We start from the raw sequence: 27506 nt of genomic DNA, 5'->3' as shown, positions 1-27506 counted from the left end.
CAAATGTTTTTCTTCACCAGTAGTTTTGGATATATACGAGTGCAAAAAAATCACAAAAAATATTACACCATTTTAAGTGAACTGACCACCTACGCTATAAATGAACAGCACCAATGCATCTGATCAGAGTCCATCAATGGTTTTACTCACACTTGAAAATCTAAATATTGAGAAAATCACCTTTAAAGTTGTCCAAATGAAGTTCTTAGCAATGCATATTACTAATCAAAAAATTCAGTTTTGGTATATTTACAGTAGGAAATTTACAAAATATCTTCATGGAACATGTTCTTTACTCAATGTCCTAATGATTTTTGGAATAAGAAAAATCTATAATTTTGACCCATACAATGTATTTTTTGGCTATTGCTACAAATATACCCTGCTACTTAAAGACTGGTTTTGTGCTCCAGGGTCACAAATTGTTGTATTCTCGTTAATTTCACAGCCTATTCTAGTCTTTATGCACACTGAGTGTAAGCTGTCATTGTGTGAAATTAAATGTAGCTTCTTCTCTACCAATATACAGCCTGAAGTGACCAAATGACTTTTCATTATTTTGCTTACAGGCCAACTTACAAATTAATTATTTTTATTTTACATGTGAAGAAAGAAACCATAGTGAAAAACAAGCAGCACGGCTTTGGGGAATCAATGAGGACACTAATTAATTATGTAGTGAATAATCACAATCGGCCAATGAGAATCCAGTTTCACAGATATTAATAATTCATGCATTCATTTCGGTTAGTTGCTTTTGGATTTTCTCCTCATTCTGATCTTTGAGCTCCTTGGTGTAAAGTACTGATATAAACCAGATTTCATTCTAAAATGTATCATTTATTTATGAAGAGAGAATTTAGCCTTATACTGTGCTGTTTTTGTCTCATTAATTTATTTTTTGTGTGTTTATGTGTAATTGGGTTTAGTTTCTTGATGAAGAGGCAGGGGTTTATTATTAGTCACTTTCCTGTATCCTCTGACTCTGTATAAAAACGTCTAAGATCTTTGATATTTGAAGCACTTATAGTGTTGCCTAGTAACGAGAACATGATGATGTCATTCAAGAAAAAAATGCACAAAAAAAACAACTGTTGTTAAATGTAACCGTAAAGAAGCCGTAAATAGAGTTCAGTACGAAATAACAGATGAATTTCCGCAAAAGCGTATTTATTCAGGCAAAACGAATTAGACATCTGATTAAAATGCAGCAATATGTGGCCCTTCAATATTGAAGCCGATATAGAACTGCTCAGGAAAACACTAGGTTAGTCACACCAACAATTTGTACACAGATATTAATTTACAACTAATTTGGTAAAACATATTCAGTATAACAAATGGATACAGAAACGATCAAAACAGGAATACATTACACAAATAGAAATACTCTGCTACATGCAAATGCAAATTGTAGGTTTTCTCCTCATTGATTGGTTCTGACAAGAAAAATACACAAAAAGGACAAAAACGGGCAATAAGGAAGATCATGCATTTGTTTAAGAACAGAAGACGTCGGGAAGAAATGCGTTGGTTATCTTAAACAATAGTACCTAAAAAAAGTCAGACCAGCTACATACCGGTACTCGTTCTAAAAGAACACAGATGATATGTGTACCCTTTTAATAATGTGAAGCTTTTGCATCTTCTTTTCATAGTTGAAAAGCAATTTCATGATGTTAAACCTACCACAGATTCTCATGCGGGATGAAACCACCGATCAATTGTACAACTAATATTGCAATAAAATACAAATGATCATTGATTTGGAAAATAGTTATGAAGGGTGCACTCTTGTTCTGCTATAGTATCTGCGTATCACAACGGAGTACAACAATAAAACACTAATACTGTGAAGAATTTAAAACTCAAATTTCTCAAAAAACTCAAATTTAAAACTGTGTTTTAAAATGCATTTGGCTTCATTCATTCACCTCGGTACCAAAATAGACCATCAATCCTCTCCACCTGAAGTGTGCGTGTTCCTGTTACATTCTCTAGCAGCTGGAAATCTCAAAACAAAATGATTATTATTATTAGGCTATATTAATATACTTTCTCGCTGAAGTTCTGTATAAAATATAAATGTTTTTTTTATTCTAAAGATATTTTGAATTCATCTGAGACATTTAAAGTAAGGTTCATTTCCCTTCACGCTATCAAGTTCCCTGTTTTTATTGGCACATGGGCGTTCTGGGTTAGAAGCAGCAGATGCTGTTGGTTTCACCATGCCAGCGGCGAGGCTATTCGGGGGCTTCTGGGGTTTTCTGTTCCTTGCGTCTCACTCAGTGCTCTCTGTTGAATACAAAATCGGCAATCTCTTACTTGACAGCTTTTGTGCAATTACATCTGTGAAAATGGCAGCATTTAAGAAACTCACCTCAAATTTGGAGATAAATTCGGCGAAGATGCCAAAGAAGGTTTCTGTGGTCGTGGCCTTACTGTCTTCTCCAAAGTAGGAGGCCACTTTATGAAACTCATCCATTGCTCTTTGCTGTAAGGAGTCTAGGGACTGCACAGCTGGATGACAGTTTTCCAGAAAGCTCTAATATCAGAGTTAAGGAATGATACACTGCAATGGAAGTTCAATATGTTCACACAGGATAGCTGTACTTTTCACTAACAAACTAATTCAGAAAAGGCTGTGGATTGGTGGATACACTCATAACTGATGTGAAACGATCCTCTGCAGTCGCTGGGATTTTCACACAGGAGGTTCTTATGTCTTGGATGGTGGAGTGAAGGTCACTGAGCTCAGCCGTAATGGTCCTCTGATTGACTGAATTTGCGATGAAATTACAAGAACATGAATCATTCGTCAATACATTTCATAGTTGCAAATTTTATGTCTGCTGCGTTCCTATTTAAACCAACAGCAAAAAAAAAAAACAATGGTATTCGGCAACGATGCATTAAATTGATCAAACGTGATAGTAATGACATTTATAATGTTAGGAAAGATCTCCATTTCAAATAAATATTCTGTTTTATTCTTTAAACAATCCTGAAAAAATTTGGAACCATGGTATTTACAAAAATATGAAGCATCACAAATTGATAATACTGAGAACATTTTCTTTAGAGTATTACATAATAATAGAGTTGTAACTATATTTTTGATCAACTAAATGCAGACTTGGTGACTTATTAAGAAAACATAAAACAATTCTCAAACTTCTGAAAAGAGGTGTATATACAAATATGTAACAGGAAGTTGTTCTGACTGACAGCTTACCTTTGGCAGCTAGTGGCACTGTTATGAGGTCCCTGGCGAAGTCGATGAGTTCTGGGAAGTGTTGGCATAATGATTTGGCAAGAATATGAAGGAAAGTCGACTTTCCATCAACTGTTTTTGTTGTGTTCAGCTGAAGAGTATTTGAATCCATTATTAGGACAAACAAAAAATATGAACGTTTAATAAAAACATTGGTCATACTTTATTTTAAGGTCCAATTCTCACTATTAACAGACCTAATTAAGTAAACAGACTCCTAATTTGCTGCTCATTAAGAGTTGTTGTTAAGTTTAGGCACTGGGTAGGATTAGAGATTAGAGAGATGTAGAATATGGTCATGCAGTATATGTGCTTTAATAAATAACCAGTGTGTTAATAATAGGCATGCTAATAAGCAACTAGTTCGTGGTGAGAAAGTGTTACCGAAACATTGCAATGTAATTATTGCATACATACCTCAGTAAGAAAATTTATTTTGAATCCTGTTGTTTTATTCGTCTTGGGTTGACCATTATTCAGATAATTTCCCATTGCTAAAACAAACTAAAAACACGAAAAGTATACAAAGCAATATTTCAATAAAGAGCAAATATTTAAAAATGAATGGCTCTGGAAACACCAAGATTTCTAAAAGATATATCATTTATAATTCAGCGCCGAATTAAGTGCTTTACCTCCAGGATCTTGGCCAACCTCTTGCTGTTTTTAAGCTCTAATGAAGCTTTGTATATGCATTCATATGCGCCTCTCATTTCTTCGGTTTTCTCCTGCACAGTGGTCTTAAAAAGAAGACTCCTAAGTCTGGTTTTATACTCAGGAACTAGTAGCATCTGTAGAACAAGGCCACAAGAATCCATGAATATTTACATGAATTGGAACAGAACGGCTGGAACTCAAGTAGTAGGAACTCAACAGCACCTGTAGAACAAACTGGTCAGGCTCGCTAAGTTTGGCGGGGTCCTGGTTGTAATGCTGAAACTGTTTGACCTCCTCATCGTCAGGAGCGTAAAGCAACAGTTGTTTAATATGTGCGGGTTCCAGACGCTCGGTGCTCATGGTCATGAGGATTTCTCGCAGCTCCTTCGGGGACAGCTTCAGATGTGCTATGAGGATAGCTGAACAGGGCGGCCAGATGTGATGAGACATGGACTCTTGACATTCTCATTGAAAAAATTCCCACACAGTTGCTACAGCAGCAAATACCTACAACACCTCTTTAACCTACTCCTACACATCTACGTCACACGAGACGACAAACCTGACTCAACCCAGAGCACTTCAACCCAACCCTACTCATACTCACAGGCGTTGTAGGCCTTTTTATGGGAGAGAATCTCGACCACGTCTTTCTTTTTAAAGTTCTCGGGCAGGAAAGCGGGCTCTGGAAGACAGACTGACACATTTAATAACAGTGTAAGGATGAGCTCTCCTCGCACCAGAAGTGAAGACAATAAACTGTATGGAGGGTTATGAGACTGAAAAGAGGCTGTAAGGTGCCAATAACTGGATGAGAATGATGGGATCGGAGACAGACATGTACAGTAGCTCTCCATGAGAGATGAGCTGAAAAGTACAAAAATAGACAAGGTAATTGCATTCATTTTCACCATCAAAATGACAAGCTACAAAACAGATGCCACATGTGGATGAAGACAGCAATATACAGACAATGTTGAGATGTTGTGTTCATAAAAAGTCTTTGCCAACATCTGAATTTCTAATGTCACATACATATATTACATATATTGTACTCTACCATCAAAAGTTTCACGCTATTAACAAACCATTAAATATGACTTTTGCCTTAATAAACTCCTCAACTGCTGGTTATCAAGAGTTCGTTTTTAAGTTTAGGTATTGGGTAGGATTAGGGATGTGGAATATAATCATGCAGAATATGTGCTTTATAAGTACTAATAAACAGCCAAAATGTTAGGCATGCTAATAAGCATATAATTAATAGTGAGGGTTGGTCCCTATACTAAAGTGTTACCAATTTGTTTTGTTTTTAAAGAAATGAATGCTTATTATTAGTGCTCCAAAATAAAAGTTTTTGTTTACATAATATATGTGTATGTGCTGAGTATATTTATTATGTATAAATAAAAACACACACATACAGCATATTTTGAAAATATTTACATGTATATTTAATATATAAACGTAACATATTTTTCTTAAATATATACATGCATGCGTGTGTATTAATATATACATAATAAATATACACAGTACACACAAATATATGATGTAAACAAAAACTTTTATTTTGGATGCGATTAATCATTTGACAGCTCTACTTATTATACTAATAATTATGCTAATATACAATTTTTTTTAGCAAGAATGCATTAAACAAAAGGTGAAAGTAAAGATGTATAATGTTACAAAGAAATAGAAAGAAGCATGAGTGTTTTCCACATTGATGATAATAACGAAACATTTCGAGCACCAAATCAGCACATTAGAATGATATCTGAAAGTGTGAAATTTCGACTTGGCCATCACAGGAATAAATAACATTTAAAATATATTAAAATAGAAAAGAGTTATTTTAAAATTAATTTAAAAAGAGAGTTTTTCAAGACCTTTGAAAACTAGTCTGATATATTGTATTATTTTAATGAATTATAAAATAAATTGATATAAAATATAATGTATAATAAATATAAAGTAACATTGCATTAAATTATTACATAATAATACATTTATTACATTCGGAATAAAAAAAATAAAAATAAAATCCTTCGCCAGGATCTAAAACAAATCAATACAGGAATCATATAAATATATGAAAAATATATTTTTTTGTGTTTTTTGTTTATAAAGGGTTTTGATTTTTTAAATTAGTATTGGTTGAGGATCTGAAGACATTCAGTGTAAAAACACAGAAAATCAGATGGGGCAAAAAACACTCTTTCACAGCGCTGTATGAAAAGAGGATGATGATGATGTATACATGCAAAACTACACTGAAGCAGCTATAACAAAAGAGAGAACGTACTGGAATTCCTCTGTGTGCCGAAGTACAGATCCAGATCCAGGTACTTGACCATGTCACTGAGTTTATGATAATCAGGATCATCTCCAAGCTAGAAAACAGATCATCTGTACTTAATAACAACTCATCACTTCAACATGGCTCTGAGGCGCACTGTGGTTGTTATGTATCACTAACTAACCTGTCCCCAGATAGTTCCTTCAGAGTTCTCCACCTGCTCCCAGCGCAGTCTCTTCACGCTCATGTGGTTGTTGTCAGAGGCTTTCGGGCTGGCTTTGGGCAAAGGTGGAGGATCACAAGGTGGGGGTAAAGGAGGAGGCGGCGGTGGGGGAACCTTGGTTGACAGCGTACCATCAAAGCTTTGTTGGGAAGGCTGGGAATGGAGGCTCTTTTGTTTGGTCAGGTTCGGGGAGGTTCTGGGAGCAGAGGACTGCTGGCTGTGGTAGATGGACTGGGTGGGATTTCGTAGGTGAGTATGCTGTGTGGTTGCGTGCGGGGGTTGAGGGGGGGTGCGCGGGGATGACTGTAGGATGGGGTGAGCCTTCGGTTGGTGCAGCTGGAGAATGGGTGGAGCGTTGGGCTGGGGAGAGGAGCGTCGGGGATGGGTGTGTTGGGACCTGAGCTCCTCACTGGTGGGCAGCACCTTGTGCAGTGAGGGGCGGTTAGTGAGGAAGGGGCGAGGTGGAGGTGGGGGCGGGGCTATGATGGGGTGGTACTGGAAGGCAGGGGGAGGTTGGGGCAAGTGCTCTGGGGTAAGGGGAAGGGGCGAGGGCGGGTCGGTGAACTGGATGGGAGGTGGTGGAGGTGGAGGACTCTGTGGGGGAGGATGGATGTGGTCAGAGCCTGAGGAGATGGAGACTGAGGTGGAGTCATCGCTGCTGCTGTGGTCTTCACTGCTGGCACTGCTTAACTCATGAGGCAGCATGTTCACTTCCTGCTCATCCTGGAAACTCATCTGCCAGTGTCACAAAAACAATTAGGGCTTAAAAAACAACTTTACATGGAACTAAAATGTATATAATAAGAAAAATAAAATTAAATAAAATAAAATTAATGAAGTGTTTAAAGAATGTATAGATGCAAAATTTCAAAAAAATTAATTAACTATAAAGAATGACATAAGAAATCTGACCTTACATTGGACAAGAAGTTTGGAAAATGGATGGAGAAAAAAATAAAATAAAATTTAAAGAATCGATAAATGACAAATAAATAACTAAACTAAATAAATAAAAAATGAGAAATTGAATATTACATTAGATAATGAATAGTGGAAAAAAGTAAAGTAAAGTAAACCCTCCATAAAACAAGTGTTTTGGAGGATGGGTAGAAACAATTCTAAAAATTAAATGAGATTTTTTTGTATAATTTATATAAATTAATAACTCTTTGTGAATATTTTAATATTACAATTGTGTGATATTTAATTGGCCTGGCTATAGTAACCTGTTTCTGTATCCGACACAAACCTCCTCATAATCATTCTCCCCTCCCTTAAAGTCATCCACGATATTGACCCGGTGTCCCAGCTGCTCGCTCAGAGCATCCAGGAACTTGTCGGTGTCTCGACTGCGAGGTGGACGTGAGAAGGTGAAGAGCTTCCTGCGCTGGGGCAGAGGACTGGGTTCATCAGAAGGCAGAGGGGAGGCGGGGGGGCTGTCTAAACTAACATAAGGATTTGAGTCCACACTGTCCGGAGAAGCCACAGTCTGCTGGTAAGGCTCAAACTGAGGGCCAGGAAAGGATTCAGTCCATGAAAGAGAGAGGCCTGACTTACGGTTCCCTGCAAAATGAACAAAATCATGAGGACCATTTAAACTACACAGGAATACTTATCAGAGATCGTATTGTTCTAAATGTTCTAAAAAGTTTTAAATTGATCAAAATAAAGAACTATAACATGCTAATACATTAAACTAGGGATTTTCAAACTTGTTGATGCCATGGCCTTAATTGTAAGGCATAAAAAAGAGTTGGCTTATATATTGTCATTGCAAAACAAAACCATTAGAATATTATTTAAATACTTAATTGGAGAGTACACCCACTTTTAAAGTATCATCCAAATCTAAAGAAAAACATTTACAATTAAATTCATTTTTTTTCTATAATCATTTGCACAACAAATATTTATCCAAATCCATTTTTTCTGCCAACTTATAACATCCAAATTAGATTTTTGTTAATTTCTTACTCTTAAAAGCTAATATCTATAAATAAATGCTATGTAAAAGCTATGTCAATAAACAAAAAAACTAAATAAATAAGTAGTTATAATAATAATATAAGTACAGTTAATAACAGTAATAATGTTAAAGAAATTATGGTAACACTTTACAATAAAGTGTTAGTTAACACTCATTAATGCATTACCTAATATTAACTACCTAATAAAATTACATTACATATTTGTTCATCTTTATTAATGTAAGTTAATAAAAATAGCTAGTTCAGGTTAGCTCAGGTTCATTAACTAATCTTAACAGATTTTTTTAACTTAATTTAGATTTTGTTGAAATTATTGTTAATTAAGATTAATTAATGCTTTAGAAGTATTTTTCATTTTTCATGTAATGTAGTTAACTAATGTTACTAAATGTAACCTTATTATAAAGTGTTACCAAAATTATGTATAAAACAAATTTAAATAATATCTTTAGTTAGTGTGTTAACTTTAAAAGTTAACTTTTAAGTCTCATAGAAAAAGAAAACCTATTTAACCCCTTGTGGCTAGTTTGGAAACCCCTGTTTTCTATCTTAAATTAAAGCTACATAAGCAAGCACATTTAATGTACATTTTTCACACAGGTTCTGCTCAGTCATTTTTTTATTTACATTTTTTTGGAGGCACCATGTGTCAATTGCGGATGTCAGAACAAGCTCAGAATACCTGCGTTACTGTGTGTGAAAGACTGCGTGTATGTATTGTTCTCAGCGTGGCCCATGCCGACAGCCCTGGGTGAGGAGTGACTCTGGAGAGACTGGTTGCTCTTCCCGGGAAACATGTTCTCAAGCTCCGTGTACACTCCTGACATCTACAGGTTGGGGCGTGGTTAGATGAGACTATGCATGATTCCATAACACAGTGATGACAGTGGAATGAATTGCAGATGAGCAGAAAATGGTACCCACGTGGCTGAGATCTGGGGACTCTGGGAAGGAAGTCCCATCCCCACACTGTCTTTCCTCTGGAGTCACAGGGTCAGTGAATGTTCCTGAGACACAGAGAGAGCGTGGTCCAGAAACAGAGCATGTGCACAGAAAGCTGCTTGCCCTTCAGGAGTTATAAAGAGACTGAGGGCAGTCAGCTTCAGCAGCGGGTCGGGGCACTAGCTGGCTGAGAGGCGCACAGCGATTGCAAGCAGTTTATAGCTTTAGCCTAATAGATGCTGGTGAATCATAAACAAGGCTGAGAACACTTCTGACTGCTTGTTTACCACAAACAGGGACAGAATGGCATGGCTATCTGAAACAATGTTACGATGGAGCAACGCATAGCATAAACAGTATTCTTCATAAACTTATTGACCTATATCTGTTCTACAACATACTATGAGGAGGATCCAAAATGAACAAGTATTAGGCATCAAATAAGAACTTTTTTTTTTTTAAATAGATTTTTTTAATGATTTTTAAAAAATAAACATCAAGGTATTTCAAATGTTCTTTTGAACTTTCTATTGAGAAAAGAATCCAGAAAAAAAGTAAAAAAAAATAAAATAAATAAATATCACAAACATTAATTTAGCTAAGCATCACAAGTTGTTTCAACATTAATAGTAACAAGAATCAGCATATTAGAATAATTTCTGTAGGACTATGTGAGACTGAAGACCATAGACTAATGGTTGTTAAAAATTAACATTTTTCATTACAAGAATAACTTTTAAAAATACATGAAAATAGAAATTAGTTATTTTAAATTGTAATAATATTTCTCAATATTATGATTTTTACTGTGTTTTGTTGTTGTTTTTGTTGTTGTTGTTGTAGTTTAATTTATCAAATAAATTTAATCTTGGTGAACATAAGAGACTTTATTTAAAAAATATGAAAAAGTCTTTGCAAAACCCCCCAAACTTTTGAATTTATAGTGCATATATACATTAAATAAAAATATTTTATTTTATTTTATTTTACAATTCTCATGTATTTATATGATCAGTGAGGAAAAAGTTCATTTTGGACTCTGCTTTTTTTTGTCTAAATCCAAAACATTGATGGGGGAAATGTCATACCCATTCCCAGGTGAGTGCCGATGATGCAGTCGTCTGAGCTTCTCTCTCTCACAGTGTTTTTGTGAGAGCTACCTGACACTCGCATGGAGCTGCTCCGTCTGTGGCTTTCTGGACCTGTCTCTGGTTCTGCGGTAATGATGCACAGTCAGAATGTAATCAGGAGAGAAAACCCGTCATTCACACAGTAAAACCACAGCTAACCTGCACTCTTGAAGCCCAGGAAGCGGGCGATCTTGCACTTGCAGTGTTCCTGTTCCTCGTAGGTCAGCAGCTGGTAAATGAACTGCCAGATCAGCTGCTTGGCTGGAGTGTCCAGCACAGGAAACACGTCTACAATGAGTGTGTCCACATTCCTGTTTACATGCAACAGAGAGAGCCATTTTAGAAATAATTGGGCTGCTCTCTCAGCAAGCAGTTGCAACAGGGAGAGTTATTTATTACATTTGGAAGAACCCACAGATTGTTCTTGATTGTGAGTATCTATTTGTGCTCGAGGCTGAAGCTATTTTTGAATGCTTTTCATACTTGCCTTGCTGCTGCCAAGCGGCAGAAACTCCCTCACTCTGGGAACAGTATGCTAGGATATTTGTAATCATATGGCAGGATGGTTACAGTCTCTAAGTGTTAATTAGCTCTGTTGCCTATAATTGGCTAACACATTTCTAACTTGTATGTTTTTTGTCAAACACTGCATTAGTCACTTAATTCATGACTATAAAATACAATTATATCTTTAATTAAAAGAAATGCACGTTGGAATAATTACTATGTTTTGATGTTTTCGAAACAAGACGAAGGTTGCATTTATTTTAGTAAAAAGACATAACCATTTTCTATAAATGTATAAATGTCTTTACTGTAACTTTTGATCAATTGAATTTTTCCTTCTGCCCTAAATGTATTGCTTTCTCTTTTTTTTATTTACCCTAAACTTTTAAATGTCAGCGTATCACTGCTTACACAAAAATATTAAGCAGCAAAAACAGTTTTCAGCATTGATAATAGGAAGAAATGTTTCTGGAGCAGCAAATCAGCATATTAGAATGATTTCTGATGGATCATGTAACACTGAAGACTGATGTAATGAATGCAAAAAATTCAGTGATGCCATATATATATATATATATATATATATATATATATATGTGTGTGAAATAAATGATAAAATAAATTATATAACTGAATTATTTCAAACTCTTGACCTGCATTTGTTGTTATGGTCGAAGTTGAGACCCAAACATCTCAGACCACCAAATCTAATCACTAAACACAAGCATGCTGGGAGCCACATACACAACTCATTTTTGTTTTGATAATCTCAGAACTGCTAAGTCATGTGTCTGCTCCCACTCAGCCATGATGATTTTGCCCTGACCTGTGCTGAAAGAAGGTCTCCAGAGCTTTGCAAATGGTATATCTTTCTTGCAAGGTGAGGAGGTGTTCAAGTTGCTGGCTGAAGGTACGGCCGTGTACGCGGATGCTGGGAGGCAGGATCTCGGCCACCCACTGCAGGGAGCTGAGGGCCGGGGAGCGCGAGCGCGGAATGGTGGGGGTCTCCTCTGGCTCGGAATCTGAGAGCGAATAATCTACGGGGCCCTCTTCCACCACTAGAGTGGGCATGGCACCACTGCCCTGCAGCATGGATACCACCTTCTCATGGGAGCAGTTCCTTAATGTAGACAGAATAGAATTAATGTGTAATATAATGTAAAGTAATATAATATAATATAAGACAAAAAGGACAAAATCAAATATCATGTTCTCTTAAATAACACTTATAAATATATGTACAGTTGGTGGGAATTTTTTATTGACATAATTCTATGCTTGTCAGTCCCCCGGAGGCAGTATGAAGTAAATTGCTGTGCTCTTTAGATTAACTTCACAGCCAAGAAACAGCTAAATCGTGGCCGCAGGAAACTGATTTACATTTAGGCCTAAACAAACAAACTACGAAAGCTAGTGGTTTGTTAAGGAGCAGCGGAATAATATAAATGCATAATATGAATAGTGAAACTAAAAATAGCTTGTTTCAAACCTAATTAGCATTTGAACTTGCTACAGTATCTGCTATAATATCACTTCACTGATGTGCAACTTTTAAAGCATCGTCACAGCATAACACAAATAAACACACCTCATGTCTAGGCCATTGAGGAACAATATGCGGTCTCCTGTTTTAAGGCCACACGCCTCGGCTGGACTACCTGTAATAGGAAAACATGGGTTTGGGACTTAAAAAGAAAACCTCAGACTCTTGCAGTGAATAAGACACCTGAAGCCACAGACAATCTTTCAGTGAACCATGTTGATGTGTAATATTGCTGTTCTCTGTGATCGGTTGTTAGTAAAACACTACAAGGTACCCCGTCGTAGGTCTGAAAGGGAATGTAATCTGTTTTTTCATCACAATGCTGGACTCCTACTTGTTTTTCTAAGCAGCCCCACACAGGCGGCTGAGTCAGTGTTAACTAGCCTCAGCACAGGCCCGCAGTGGGCGAATATCGTCATACACACACTCACACACTTACCGCCCTCTCTCCACTCAGAACATTCAATCGTGCAGACTTCAATACAAATGTACCCAAAGCTTTCTCATTAGTACAACATCCCACTCCTTCCTTTTTCACAATGCACCAAAAAAAAAAACTCCATTCCACTTGAAAACAAACCACTGACCCCAGCTGTGCTTTCAATGTGCCTTTTTATTACAGCCGCCTCTGTAGCCTACAGCGATATGACCCTCAACGTGGCACAAATTCTGAGTAACAAAACACAGCCGTGTCCTGGAAGATGGTGATTTATATAAGGAGAGCATCTTTACTTGATCAATGGCTGTTGGCGAAAATATCACGGGAAAAAATAATTTCTAGTATTAGATCTGTATGCTAGGTGGCAGGATGTATAATTCTGGGTCAGATCAGAAACCCTCAGAAAAAGAAAAGTCAGACTCACCTGAGAGTCCGTGCTTTTATCACTCTGATTAATAATGAAAGGTTGCAAGTGCTTATGGGTAGACGTCACAATCATTCATACGCACCTGGCATTACTGAGTCGATCCACACAGGAGCGTGACCTCTCAGAGTAAACCCAAAACTCTTCTTACCCCTGTACACACGGATGGTTCTGCGGAGGAAACAAGAGAGGCATTACTGTCTGTAGGTATGTTAAATACTCATATAATATTCAATACTAATATTCAAAATAAGATTTTTTTTTTCTTTAAGAAAATGACTTGTCTGCACAAAACTTACTGCCACAGTGTAATCTTGGCAGCTGCTAAGGCGTTCAGATTGATTTTTTGCATGTTGCTAAAGTGTGGTCACTTACTGGCTCATATCAAAATAGCAGGTGCCATGTTGTTGCATTGCTGTTTCTAGGGTGTTCTTGGTGGTTGCTAGGGCTTTGCTGTGGAGTTATGGGAGTTTACTTAGTGCCCCAGGTCAAAAGTTTGTCATGGTGTTACTTTGCAGTCTGAGTGGTTGCTACAGTAGGGCTTTGCTTGGGTGTTCTAGGCAGTTAATAGTGAGGGGTGTAACAGTTCTTGGTAAAAGATCAAACCACACTGTTCTCCACCCACGGTTCCGAATGAAATTTCAATGAGGGTCAACTTAAATCTGACAATGCATTTGTAACATGCTTTGTTAAAAATAACAACACATGTCAGCACCGATAGCTTTGTGGGCAGCATGCTGACATACAGCACCACTGCGCTATGGGCGTCCCGAGTTCGAATCCCGACACAAGGACCTTTATAAATCTCTCCCACCTTGCATCCTGTCAGCTCTGGTCTGTCCTATCATAATAATAGCACAAATAAATCTTTAAATAATAATAATAATAATTACAACAAATAAAACAGACAGAGTCCAGCTAATGCATGTTTGTCAATGGATATGGATTCTGGCTTCCCAATACATTACAACAACAGCAATGAAAAAAAAACTGTGTATAAACCAGTCACCCTTTCTTAGTGCGAGTGCCATATACTTGAATATGACCAGTCATTAATGCCGTCATTACATGGGTGTTTATAGCACGCATGCGCAGGTGAGACTTGAAAGGTCAAGTCAAGTCACCATTATTTATATAGCGCTTATTACAATGCAGATTGTGTCAAAGCAGCATTACCGTATTAAACGGGGAATAGTGTGTCAAAGTAGTGTGCCGTTCTCCTCTGGCCAGACGAAACCAACAGTTTAATTCTAGGCAGCAACAAAGTCTGATAGCAAATGTTTCTATCTGTTTTTAAACTAAACTCATTTAAGCCTTGCCAGCTGAAATATTAAAGAGCCAGAAGACATGAAGGAGAACTCGCACGCAGTGAGAAGATCTGTGTGCACTCATCTGAAGTGCTTGAACCCACGTCTCAGAACGCACAGATGAGTTTGTTTTCAAGTCTTGTGCTTGAATGGATAAATACACACAAAAATTATGTCAACATGCCTATCTTGGTAAGTATCCTAGAAAACATAGTTGGTTGAACGTACAGTTTCAGTGTACTAGATCTGTGCATTGTCTTAAAGTGACAGCACTTTTTTATGTTAATAAAACAACAAAAGACAAGGAAATCCCTCACTGCTATTGACTGAATAGCTTTTGTAACTTAACTCTTTCCCTGCCACTGACGAGTTATCTCGTCATTTACAAGACAACGCTTCCCTGCCATTGACGAGTTTTTATGGCTTTACGTGTTTTCACTCTTATACACTCAGGGGCGCTATCTTCTGAACGAGTACAAAACCTCCCAAACAAAAACACACGTGAACAGGACGGAAAAATTAGCAGTCTCTTATGTAAACAGATGCATATGATAAATAATGCAATCATCAGCAATAGACAGCATATAAATGAAAACTGCATAATATTATGGAGTAAAATTATAGCTTTGGAGATGTTAAATGGAAGGTATTTACTGGATTTAAGCTTTGATACTAATAGAGAATCCAGATGTAGTTTTTGATAAAAATTTTATTTTCTCCCCTTTTTTGCTCAATTATACATTTTTATGAAACCTACCTACAGTATATTCAAGTGTTGATAGAAGCTAGAATAAAACTTTTTTTGTTTAAAAGTTTAAAGATCTTTATTTTGGTGTTTTGTATATTCAAATATTCATACAGCAAAATATAATGTAGGCCGTCAAAGTTTAGTGAATTTCATCAAAATCGCTGGCAGTGGCTGTCAACTTTTTTAAAAAAAATTGCTGGCAGGGAAAGAGTTAACAATGATTCATATTTGCAATGTTATTTTACATTTGATTACTTTATTAAATTTCTGTACCTAAAACCTAATGTTAGACCTACCAAAAAAACCTGAAAAGTTATTTGTATCTTTGCTCTATTGTATTTATTTGTACCATGGCTTGTAATTAGATTAATTGTTCTTCATTGACTGCGTGAATTACACTTACATTTATCTGACGCTTTTATCCAAAGCGACTTACAATTGCTACATATGTCAGAGGTCACACGCCTCTGGAGCAACTAGGGGTTAAGTGTCTTGCTCAGGGACACATTGGTGTCTCACAGTGGATTCGAACCCAGGTCTCTCACACCAAAGGCATGTGTCTTATCCACTGCGCCAACATCATCATCAACAGCACATACCAAACCATGCTGAAACTGAGACTCTAAAACTGTGACACAAATCAAACCGTGATTAACTTGAACTGTTACACCCCTAGTGGTTACCTACTGTATACTGGCACAGATCAAAACAGTTGTCATGGTGTGGATTTTTTTCTAGGGTGTTCTGGGTGGTTGCTAGGTGGTTGTGCACTGGCTTAAGTCAAAAGAGCAGTTGTTATGGTGTACTAAAGGTTTTTTTAGGGCGTTGCTAAGGTGTCCGTTGGTTGCTACTGGCCAAAGTCTCATATTTATTTATGTCCGTTGAAATGGCTCACCAATGCCTTCCAATAAGTCTTTATGGGATATTTTAAAGGTTTTATAATGCACCAGTCAAACAATATGTAAAAATAATAGTACACCTATATGTTTACACTATATGACCAATGCATTTCAAAGCTAGCTTTAAAAATTCATAGCTAGCCTTAGCGGTTGCTGTGGCAACACCTCAAGGCGACACTGGAACCGTTGAGTAAACAGAGACAAGAGAAAGCAGTAGAAACATTTGCTTCTTGTCGCAGTGCCATTTTATATAAGACGGGCCACCAGAACCAAAGAGTGATGGCAGATTAGAAAGGAGATGACAGAAAAACAAAGACATAAGAACTCTGAATAGAGATTACATAAGGTCTGAGCCAAAGAAGCATAATTTATTGAAGAGCAGCAGTTTATCAGATGAGGAATACAGTCTATGGGGTATCAGCACATCATATCCACTCTTGCGGTTTTATTTAATAACCTAAACACTCTGGGTGATACTTTCCTGTTAGTATTTTAGATATAATTTTCAGTTCACAAATAAAGCATATCGAAAGATTGTAATGACATCATATAGAAAGCAATATTAATTTAAACCAGACGACAAAAGAATCTGCTTTTGTTCTGGATCAAATTCCAATAAAAAGCTTCATGGCTTGAATATGATATGATGGCAATCTTTATTTAAGGTCGTGAATTTAATTATTGTGATAAGCTGATTATATATTCCGAATTCTAAAACAAACGATTAGTAGATCACAATATGAAAAAATGCTTGTGATGTGGACAGTACATGCATGTGTGTGTGTGTGTGTGTGTTGAAAGCATGAGGCACAGAAACAAACACAACTCTCACCCACCCACACACAAAGTCTCCCACATATCACACAGTGTTCTAAGCATTTAAGAAGGCTTCATGCAGTGTTTTGGGATAAAATTGTCCTTTCAAACCAGTATGAAAGATTAAAATGCTCATTTTATCATAAATAATAGGACATGGAAAAGGAACACCAATGAAAGAGGCGTGCGATATGTACCTCTGGTTAGCTCCGGTGACATAGTGGCTGGGAATCTTGGTGGTGCTCTTCCTAAGGCCACGCTCAGGTTGGGCCGGGTCATCGCCGGTGTCTCTGGGCACAGAACTGGCCCGTTTTGAGCCTTGCGTGCGCTCATGGTGGTCTTGACTTCGGCTTCGGCGGAGCCTGTTTTGGGGCTCGCCAAGGCTCTTGCTACGGCACATGCGGTTGAGGAGACTCTGAGAAACGGCCTCGTCAAAGCGCTGCCGATGCTTCTTGGGAATGAAGATCCTGGCAAACATGGTCACAACAAGGCAACAGAGAAAAAAGGGTCTAAATCAGCTACGAGGAGCCATTATTATAAAGACTTTTTAAAGGTTGGTAGTTCAGCTCAGCCAGTCAGTTTTCCCATCTAATGGTTTCTATCACGACCCAAAGTGAAAGAGCTTCAGATCTGAGTCCACTGCGTTCATTCAGGATCACTGTGACACTTCACAATCCATGAACACAGGAAAGGATGGCAGAGGTTAAAAAGAAAAAGAAAAAACTCAAAGAAACCCAAGTATTGAAGGCAATCCCGATATTTTATGGAAGCTGCGAGGAACTCCAACATGTAGCAGCCTCTCCGAGTGCTGTCTTCATCTGAAAATCCCACTCCAGGAGCTCTGGTACAGAATCCAGCAATAGCAAAGGTGTGGGAGTACATCACACTACCGCCTCTCTCTCTCTCACTCGCTGTCTCCCTCTCTCTTTCCTGATTCTCTTTTTGCTGTTCCTGATGTCCCATGCTCTCTGGGAACAGCATCAAATCTCATATGCAAGAAAGCGAACCCAAAACTCGTAGCATGACATTCAAAATATAATTGAAAAAGATTCAGCGCATACGGAATTCAGTGCGATCTGAAGTGGGAAAAATGGCTAGACAAAAACATTTGAGAAAAACATTTGGCAGAGAGGAGATAAATACAGTGTTAACTCTGATAGCTTCACCTTTATGGGATTCTGACTAGAAATAAGGCCACGTTTGTCACATTTATGCAACATTGGTGGATAGGGAAAAGCCTGTTATGCCGCCCACCAGGGAACCAGAAAAAGTGAAAAACCTCAGCAAATGTAACCTTAGTAACCTCGACAAGTGTAACGTCAACGCAATTCTGTCTGCTTTTGTTTCTCTGAAGGTGATGTACCGACATTAGCATTTAAAATAATTCCATGTGTTTATCAAACAAAAAGCACAGTCATTTTCTGAGTCACGGCATTAATTCTCCTGATATTTGTAAGTCTCTTATTGTCACTGACAGACTGTAATCAGACTAATGAATTATGAATAGCCTACAAACTCAATGTAACTCATTTTCTTTTCCATAGATTAGGCATTATTTTAATACTCAACATATCAGAGTAAGGCACAGAAAGGGGACTATCTATAGTGCTTTTCTGTCATCATTTACACAAACATAGAGACATTTTAAAAAATATAGGTTCTGAAGATAGTTTTGGGTGAAATTTCCCTTTAAGAAAAACATACACATTTGTTTTCTTGATTTCAGTCTCTGTCTTTCTGAAGGACACAAACACCTTGCACACAGATACTTTATAATCGTAACCTGGATATATGATATCAAATTATACAGTTTCACATTATCCTTTTTCTCTCCCCATTGCCTGGACGACAGAATTGACCAAACCACACCATTAGACAATTCTAGAGTGCAGAGTTGCCTCAGGTTCACATTATTATGGTGGCACAGCGAGAGAGAGACACAGTGACTTAACTGAGTGGCAAAAACGCTGCATTAATGGCAGCAGTTCTAGACAGCAGACAAGAATAAAATAAAGTATTAAGCACCCTAAGAGGCCACTAGAGTACAAACCTTAGCTTACATAGAGTACTGAAGTACTACTGCCAGTATTATAAATGACAGCATACTGTACAGCACAGAACATTAACATTTATTGTGCTTCTCAGAAAATGCGGATGGAACTACCATTGCCAGACTATATTTGCATTTGTAATGTGAAATTCATTTGAGGAGGTCAGATGGTTTTTGAGAAAAAAACAACAACAATACTAATTTGAGGAAAGGTTAATATGAGTTGCTCTGTTTTGATATTTTAATGACACACTTTGACGGCACCGTTGCAAAACACAATGATGTTTTTATTAATTACTTTTATATAGCTCTTTATTTGTGGACAGAATAAAAGGGAAAATAAGAATCGCCAAACAAGTGAAGATAAATAATTAAAAATGCATTAATAAATAAGCCATGGAATCTTACATTCAAAAGCTTACAATCAGTAAATTTTATTATTATTATTATTATTATTATTATTATTGTTAAAATAACTTAATTGGTTGTTTAACTACAGGATCATGTGAAAACTAGATTAATGCTGCTGATTTTTTTGATTATTATTATTATTATTATTACTTCAGATTTGCCATCACAGGTTTAAATTACATTTTAAAATGGTTTAATTATTTGTTATTAGTTTTTTGAAATTGTAATAATATTTCACGATAATAGTGGTTTTACTTTATTTTTGAGAAATAAAAACAACCTTGGTGAGCGTATAAGACAGTTCATTCAAAATCATTTTAAAAATCCTACTTGACCCCCAAAATTGTGAACAGTTTTTATCTCTAAAATATCGCTGTATTACTGACACAACATGCCTGATTTAGCAACAATGAACACAAACACTTTGATACATGACAAGTTAAAATCTTAGAAATGTTAAACAATCTTATAACCGAGATAAAATGAATCAACAAATCAAATCACAAAGATTTTCTTAGTAAAATACTGTAAATTGAAGAGACACATTCCACAATGAATAATATTAATGTTTAATGCAGAGTAGCCTACTCACCTAAATCATCTAATCTTTTAGTTTATCATGACTCAGAACAAGATGAATGTGAAGTGGCTACTTAAGACATATATTCAGAAAAATGATTGTCACTTTAACCCAGAGTGACCTAATTTAACATCCTCTGAGCCATCAAGAGCCATCGACTACAATTGTCTAGAGACCGCTGCCTCTCACATTGACCTGCAGAAGATCAGCCCCGAATAATGAGCAGAAAATCCATGAGATTCACAAAGAGAGAAAGAGTGAGATTATGTGTTGGCAGAAACTGAGACATGTACCTAATATATTGAGACAAGGCTGATTCATTTAAATCAAAATTAGTTAAATTAATTAAATGAGACCAGTGATATTAATTGGCCAGTTCATGTGTTTAATTGGGCAGGACAGGTTATAGGATACAAGCTATGTATACTGTATGTTGTAAATATGTATGCTGTTTTCAATGTTTATAATAGAAAAGTTTGCTCCAAACCTGCATATTAGAATGATTTCAGAAGGATCATAGAGCACTGACACTGAAATTCACCTTTACCATCACAGGAATAAAATAAATTGTAAAATATATTCACAAATAACAAGTTATTTGAAATTATAATAATATTTCACAAGATTCTGATTTTAATTGCTACTTTTGGCGAGCCTAAGAACCTTCAAAAACATTTTTTTTAAATCCTAAACATAAAAAAAAAAAAAAAATCTCTCTTCAATGCATTCAGTTTCTTCAAGAATAATGAATAAGAACAAGAACAAACTTTTGACTACTTCTCAAAGATGGCAAAATAAACAGTCACAACTTAAACTGAACAGCCATGGCTTCTAGACATGATGATGATTGTGCCCAGATACATCTATAGTGCCAACTAAAAGAGCATATCTCAATTCAATTGGAAACTGGCTAATGTCCCAGTAGGCCAATGCAAACTAAATCTACCCAGAATGGCTCAAAATCTGTCCTAGATCATATTCAAATGTACTAGATCAAAAAAGATTCACTATACTAAGTTCCAACAGTTCAGTATGGTTAATTTCCTTCCACAAGTTCCATGTATCATATATTCTAGTTCAACTACAGCATATTTAGAGTACAAAGTACATCCGAAGGAACTCAAGATCCCCACGCAGCTGAACACATGGTGACATCACCATTCACGACCCATTAGATATCTCTCTAAAGAGGATTATACAGTGACAAAGGTTATTATCTCATAATACAGAGATAACAACACCTACTGCTCTGAGGGAATAGCTTGTCTCCATTTAGCAAACACAATACTGAACACTATATTATAACCTTAATGGTGTTCTCTCTTTAATAAACTGAGGAAAGCTGTTTTGCAAAATGCAACCAAGTTGTACATGTAACATACAATATATTTATCTTGCACATCGAGCACCTTCACCAGACAGAATCTATTCTGATAATATTTTTGAATAATGGCAATAACATAGACTACCATTTACCATAAAGTTTGTGTTTTTTTGGTCACACTTTTTTTTTAAAGGTCCAATTCTGATAATTAACAAACCATTAACTACGACTTTAACATCAATAAACTTATATATCAAAATAATATTTCACAATAGTTTATTTTAATCATATTTTGATCAAATAAATGCAGCCTTTGTGAGCATAAGAGACTTCAGAACCCAAACTTTTGAAGTGTACATTATAGCTTTACAAAACATTATAGTTTTATTAAATAACTAATCACGTGAAAGCACCTCGCTTGTTTTTCCACATAAACTATCCGACTAAGCATCATGTGCCAAACAGCTTGAATTCACTAAACACTAAAATTCTCTGTCCAGTGCCGTCTTATGTTATTGGCCCAGTTGGCATTAAGTGAAGTGAAGTGAAGTGACATTCGGCCAAGTATGGTGACCCATACTCAGAATTTGTGCTCTGCATTTAACCCATCCGAAATGCACACACACAGAGCAGTGAACACACACACTGTGAGCACACACCCGGAGCAGTGGGCAGCCATTTATGCTGCGGTTGGGGGTTAGGTTCCTTGCTCAAGGGCACCTCAGTCGTGGTATTGAGGGTGGTGAGAGAACTGTACATGCACTCCCCCCACCCACAATTCCTGCCGGCCCGGGACTCGAACCCACAACCCTTCGATTGGGAGTCCGATTCTCTAACCACCAGGCCACGACTTCCCCAGCTTATGATTAAGTCATAAGCTGGACTGGAAAATTAATTTCTCTATGAACTGTGCCAGCGCACATCAGAGGGATTGAAGATGATCAGTTTGCATGGCAGCACCAGATGGAGACACATCTATCAGTGGCCTTATTAAGTCATACCAGTTTATACTGAAAGCCACACTGCTTAATTCTATTGCAAACACAGAGAAATGAAAGCATGTTTATGTTTACTGCAAATGTGTGCATCATATGTGCATCATAAATAATAACAACAGCAAAGAATGTACTAAAGTTCTGTTCTTATATTTAGAAAAACCTACATTAAACTGATGCCCTCTGGTGGCCTTCAAACTGTTCTGCACGGCTAAATACAGTACAGTAGCAGAAAACATCTGGGTCAGAGTGGCCCTGAGATGGAGGTTAAAATGACTGAACGCTGTAGGTGGCAGATGCGGTTGTCATGGTACCTGATGTCTGAGATGAGCTGTTGCTGCTCTTCAGTTGTCAAGATGTCAGGAAGAACGGAAGCAAGCCAGTCCACCTTCCTCTCAGCAGCAAACTGTTTCAGTACAGCAAACAGCTTCTCTTTCACCTCTGGTTCATTCCTCAAAATCTCCTCAACCTAAAACAGGAATGATTCTGATTTGGCACCTCTTTCATATTATAAATTCAGAAAGCATGCGTTTGTCAGATAAACTCACTCTCCTATTGAACTCCAGAGCCTTGTGTTTGCGGTCTTGACGCATGCCATCTGTGTCTTTCTGAGAGCCCTCTGGACACCCGCTGCTGCGTTTCTGGCGACTGCCCATGCACAGCACCCCAAGCCGCAGCGTGCGGCCCTGAGAGGCCTTTATCAAAGCGGCTGCCATCTCATGGTGCTTCACTGGGATCCCATTCACCTCCATGACATAATCTCCAGCTCTGAGACCACTACGACCCGCTGGGGAGCAGGGGGAGCAATCCTCCACCAGCAGGGGACAGTCTCCCACGATAGTGAAACCGAAGCGACCATCAGGGCCTGGAGTGATATCCATCTGCAGGTGGGCCATAAAACGCAACAGACTGTTAATATTGTAATGGACAGAACTGAATGAATAGTTTGTATTCATGTTGGTTTCTGAAGGTTTTAAAAAACTTTTATAAATAGATTTTGATATATCTTTCAAGGAAAGTATTGGTACATTTTCAAGAGAATTATATTTTTATTTATATATTTTTATCTTGAATTATTAATTCACATAACAATATTTAGATTTTTAGAGAGTCAGACATCATGGCATTTGCCTAAATTAACCTAATCTTGTCAAAAAAAAATATGTGTGTGTGTGTGTGTGAATTTTTTTTTTTTTTTTTTTTTTTTTTTTTTAGAATTTCATTATTTCAGAGGTTTTAATTTTTCTTGATTTCATATCACCTTATGCCTTCGAAAAAAAAAAAAAAAAATATATATATATATATATATATATATATATATATATTTTCACATATTTTCATAGAATATGTGCATTTAAATCATGTATATAAACATTTTATATTATAGTTTGTACCGACATTTTGTTTTTGTTTAAACTAGCTTTTATTTTCTCAGGTTTCATTTTAATTTTTAGTAAGTTTGTTTAGTGATTTTGTCATTTCTGTTACATATTTTTATTTAGTTTTTAGTTCACTTCAGTTGTGCAGTTCATTTATTTTCAGTTTGTAATTTCAGTGCTTTGAGTTTCCAAAGCAATTTCTCATTTTCGTTTTGTTTAAATTTTTCATCAAATATTTATATTTCATTTGATTTCGTTTTAATCCAGTTTTATCTTAATTTATCAAAATGTTAGTTAACGATAATAACCCTGACGTTACAATGAATAAATGAATATATTCAGAAAATAATAATAATAATTGTCATGTCATTGTCCCACCTGTTGGATGCGTGAAACTACTCCAATACTGGGCGGGATGTTTCGTTGTGATTGGGCAAGGGCAATGACCTCTTGAGCACTTAGACTGGAAACGTTCTGGCCCTCAATCTCCAAGACCTGGTCTCCAGGTTGCAGTCCAGACAGATGAGCACTGCTTCCATCCTCCACAGTCAGGATGTAGCTGGGCCCATTCCCCCCTATCTGAAAGCCAAACTCCTCTGGCCAGCCCTGGTTGGACGCTGGCATGGTGAGGACTGTACGAAAGATGGCAAATAAGAAAATATGTGAGCAACGAGGCTCAAATGTTTGATCAGCCTGTTGTAAACAAGAACTACAGAGCAAAATGATCAAGCCTCCTGAGAAATATGGAATTTGCTGGACATCACATGCTTTAACAAATTCCAAAATATATCAAGCACCTAAAATATAAACACCTTGATGCTCAAATATGTCAAGTAAAGTCATCTTGACAAGACAAAGTAATGCAGTAACATAAAGAGAGCCATACAACCTTCACTAAATACAGAGTCTCAGCTGACACATTAGACCTCCCAGTAACATTGACCTCATTGAAAAAAGGCACAGAGGCTCCCAAATCATCTGATATCAGAGCAAAGATGTGCCTGAATACTGCTTCAACATGAGACTCACATTTGTAGCATAGCAAGTAATTTCTTGTAAAAAGACAACATTCACAGATCAGCATTCCCAATTAAATGTCTGGTAAAATATTGTGTTTGTGGGCCGGTCCATGCAAAACTGGCCCACATCAAAACATTAGCCACCATGCACACCTAAACCAACTTTCATCATCATGATCCTACAAAAACAACATTCTTGAACACTAAACACTTACAAAAATCTTTGGGCGGATATCGAGGACCCAGCTTGTTCTGCCGTAAGGAGTATCTCCCTTTCTTATTCTGGAGGAATTTCTTCATTTTGTCGTAATTCAACAGGTATCAAAAATTCGAGAGCAAAATGCCTGGTCCTCGTCTTCCATAAGATCCTCTTACTGCACCGCACCACGCTTCAGGGGAAATGCCTTTCGAATGCCCCCCATCATCGTGTGGCATGCAGAGCACTGCCACTTAAAAAAAGAGTGACACTGCATCGAGTGTCAGAGTGATGTTGTCGATGAGTTGACTCTGCATCTCTGGCGAGTCTTGCTAGTCCTGCCTGCAGAGCTCAAATCAAGAAACTGGGACACCTAGCACAGATCCTTGTTGATTCTCTCTCCAAATAGGGTAAAGTGAGGCCCCATTTCTCTATAAATACCTCCTTCCCATACTCTATCTTCTAGCTGTCTCTCCAAGGGACAAAAAGTAGCCCAGTATCTGCTTGGGGATCTGTCAGGACGATGGTGGATAATTAGAACGTCTGAATGCACTGAAGAGCGCAGTCACACATCTTTGAACAGGAACAGTGCTATTAAAGCTCTGGATTAGACAGATTAAATGCTGCATCTCGAGATCTCTCGTGCCACATAGCAGGACACATGTTGTCATGCATCCGGGGGAATTTGGGAGGAAGGATTGATTTACTGAGTGAGCTGACATGCAGCTCAGGTGCAAACGATTTTATTTTTATTTTTTAAAGTACTGGCCCAGGCAGATAATAATTATGAACAAGCCACAGTATAAACACATGACAAAGTGTAGCCCGGTTTCACTTTCAAGGTTACAAACTGAATGGGGAAACAGTATAACTAGCAGTAAAACATATTATGTAAAAGACTGAAGCAAAGACAAGTTATACAGGGCTAACTAAATTATTTAGAGCCAATGCTTGTATATCCAAACACACTGTTCCTCAATCAACATCTCAACTTACCAATACAATAGAAAGGTGGTAGTGCATGTAAAAAATAATATATTATTGTATTGCAATAAAGCAGTACTTATATGTATATATAAATTGCACTGACTGTAAGGACTCTATGCTCTTTTTAAGATTTTAAAATAATAAAGACCTCTTTCTTTTATAAATGCAGAAATAAATTAGACATAATTTAACATATTACAAAACAGAATAACTTATGTATTACAGTACAATCCATAACCATTAAAAATAAGATTGGTAACAGATAATAGCAGTCTACATCCTGATTTGTGTTAGCTCACGATTGTTAATGATGTACAACCAAAAGTGCAACAAAAGACCAAGTTTAAAAACACATAGTAAACTTTCTTTATATTCATGAACATATTGTTCATATATAGATTTACAAATGCACGCATATTTTAAAAGAGAATACCTGCTTCCTTTGCTGGGTGGAGTATTCTCGAAGGACTTCAGTGGTATCCCTTTCCTTTGGGGCATCACCGCTGTAGTGAATGTGCAGGTCTGTAACATGATAACTGTAAGAGGCAACAGTTAGAAGGCTATGGCAACCCTAAACTGATAACAAGTGCACTTAACATTACCAACCACCTGCTTCTGGAACGAATAACGAAAATTGTAAATAATTCAAAGTTTTTGATGGACAAATAAACTTGTGGAAAAACTGAATTTCAGAGGAAAATATAAAGGCTATATTGTAATCATAAATTTGGTATGTTAGCAGACCAGTATCCAATGCTGCAATTTACCATAGACAGTAATAGACCCCTTAAAAGTTTGTAAACATTGCAACGTCTCCGGGTGGGCGGGGCTTAGCTGGAGGCAAAAAAGAGGCGCGGACGCAATGTTGACAAGCGTAAGCTAGCACTTTTTAGGAGGGATTTATTAAACATGAATGCAGAAGAAGTTTAGGAACTGTCCGAATATGTACAGTAACTGACTCTGCGGGACCGTGACAGCTATTTTTGTAAATTAACTCTCGCGGATGGAAGCAGGCTAACGTTACCTGACCCGTATGCCAGACGGCCATATTAATTACTTTTGGGTGGTTTGGGGAATTTTGTCAAGGCTTATTTTCTAATGTAATCTATCGCTGGGCTAACTACGATTAGCAATGTGTATTATTTTAAAAGACCATTCAAAGGATGGCACACACATCTATCGCTGTATGTTTGTTTAACATTTAAACTAGCTAGTGCGCTGAAGGCTGGCGACTTTTCACCTATAAAACAGAAACTTGCTGATTTACTAGATACAACCAACACACAAGTTCATATGCATAGATTATTTAACCTGATATGAAGTGTGCACTGCAAACACGAGCATTATTTATGATCATCTCCGTCCA

The 27506-nt window shown here is 37.1% G+C and overlaps 1 protein-coding gene across 5 annotated transcripts; it reads right to left on the bottom strand.

Annotated features, from left to right (window-relative positions):
• Nucleotides 1-1149: 1149 nt before the first annotated feature.
• LOC132122136 (delphilin) lies at nt 1150-26726 on the bottom strand. 5 transcript variants are annotated; one of them, XM_059532062.1, is made up of 23 exons: nt 26574-26726; nt 24317-24570; nt 23108-23440; nt 22874-23028; nt 17397-17666; nt 13515-13600; nt 12612-12681; nt 11850-12143; nt 10676-10827; nt 10475-10600; nt 9369-9451; nt 9127-9271; nt 7706-8019; nt 6418-7191; nt 6240-6327; nt 4539-4628; nt 4154-4350; nt 3910-4065; nt 3692-3778; nt 3236-3365; nt 2661-2779; nt 2381-2545; nt 1150-2295 (listed from the first exon to the last, which is right to left on the bottom strand). In XM_059532062.1, exons 2-23 carry the CDS (start codon nt 24560-24562, stop codon nt 2224-2226), a joined length of 4152 nt encoding a protein of 1383 aa, XP_059388045.1. In that variant the 5' UTR covers nt 24563-24570; nt 26574-26726; the 3' UTR covers nt 1150-2223. The 5 variants fall into 5 exon arrangements, with proteins under 5 accessions (XP_059388045.1, XP_059388043.1, XP_059388044.1 ...); XM_059532060.1 differs by lacking the exon at nt 26574-26726 and adding an exon at nt 25173-25471; XM_059532061.1 differs by lacking the exon at nt 26574-26726 and adding an exon at nt 25173-25471 and having other exon boundaries at nt 4539-4616.
• Nucleotides 26727-27506: the final 780 nt, after the last annotated feature.

This window comes from Carassius carassius, chromosome 40 (assembly GCF_963082965.1).
Source record: "Carassius carassius chromosome 40, fCarCar2.1, whole genome shotgun sequence".
Lineage (NCBI taxonomy): Eukaryota > Metazoa > Chordata > Actinopteri > Cypriniformes > Cyprinidae > Carassius > Carassius carassius.
Note: the sequence above shows the minus strand (reverse complement) of the source record. Positions and strands in the feature narration are given on the sequence as shown.

Bases quoted from the DNA above. Each gene is read 5' to 3' on its own strand.
- LOC132122136 (XM_059532060.1), bottom strand. From the start codon at position 25,257: ATGAAGAAATTCCTCCAGAATAAGAAAGGGAGATACTCCTTACGGCAG. The intron at 10,828-11,849 runs GTCAGGGCAAAA...GCATGTAAACAG, and splicing joins GAGACCTTCTTTCAGCACAG to GAATGTGGACACACTCATTG. The intron at 3,366-3,691 runs GTATGTATGCAA...AATACTCTTCAG, and splicing joins AAATAAATTTTCTTACTGAG to CTGAACACAACAAAAACAGT.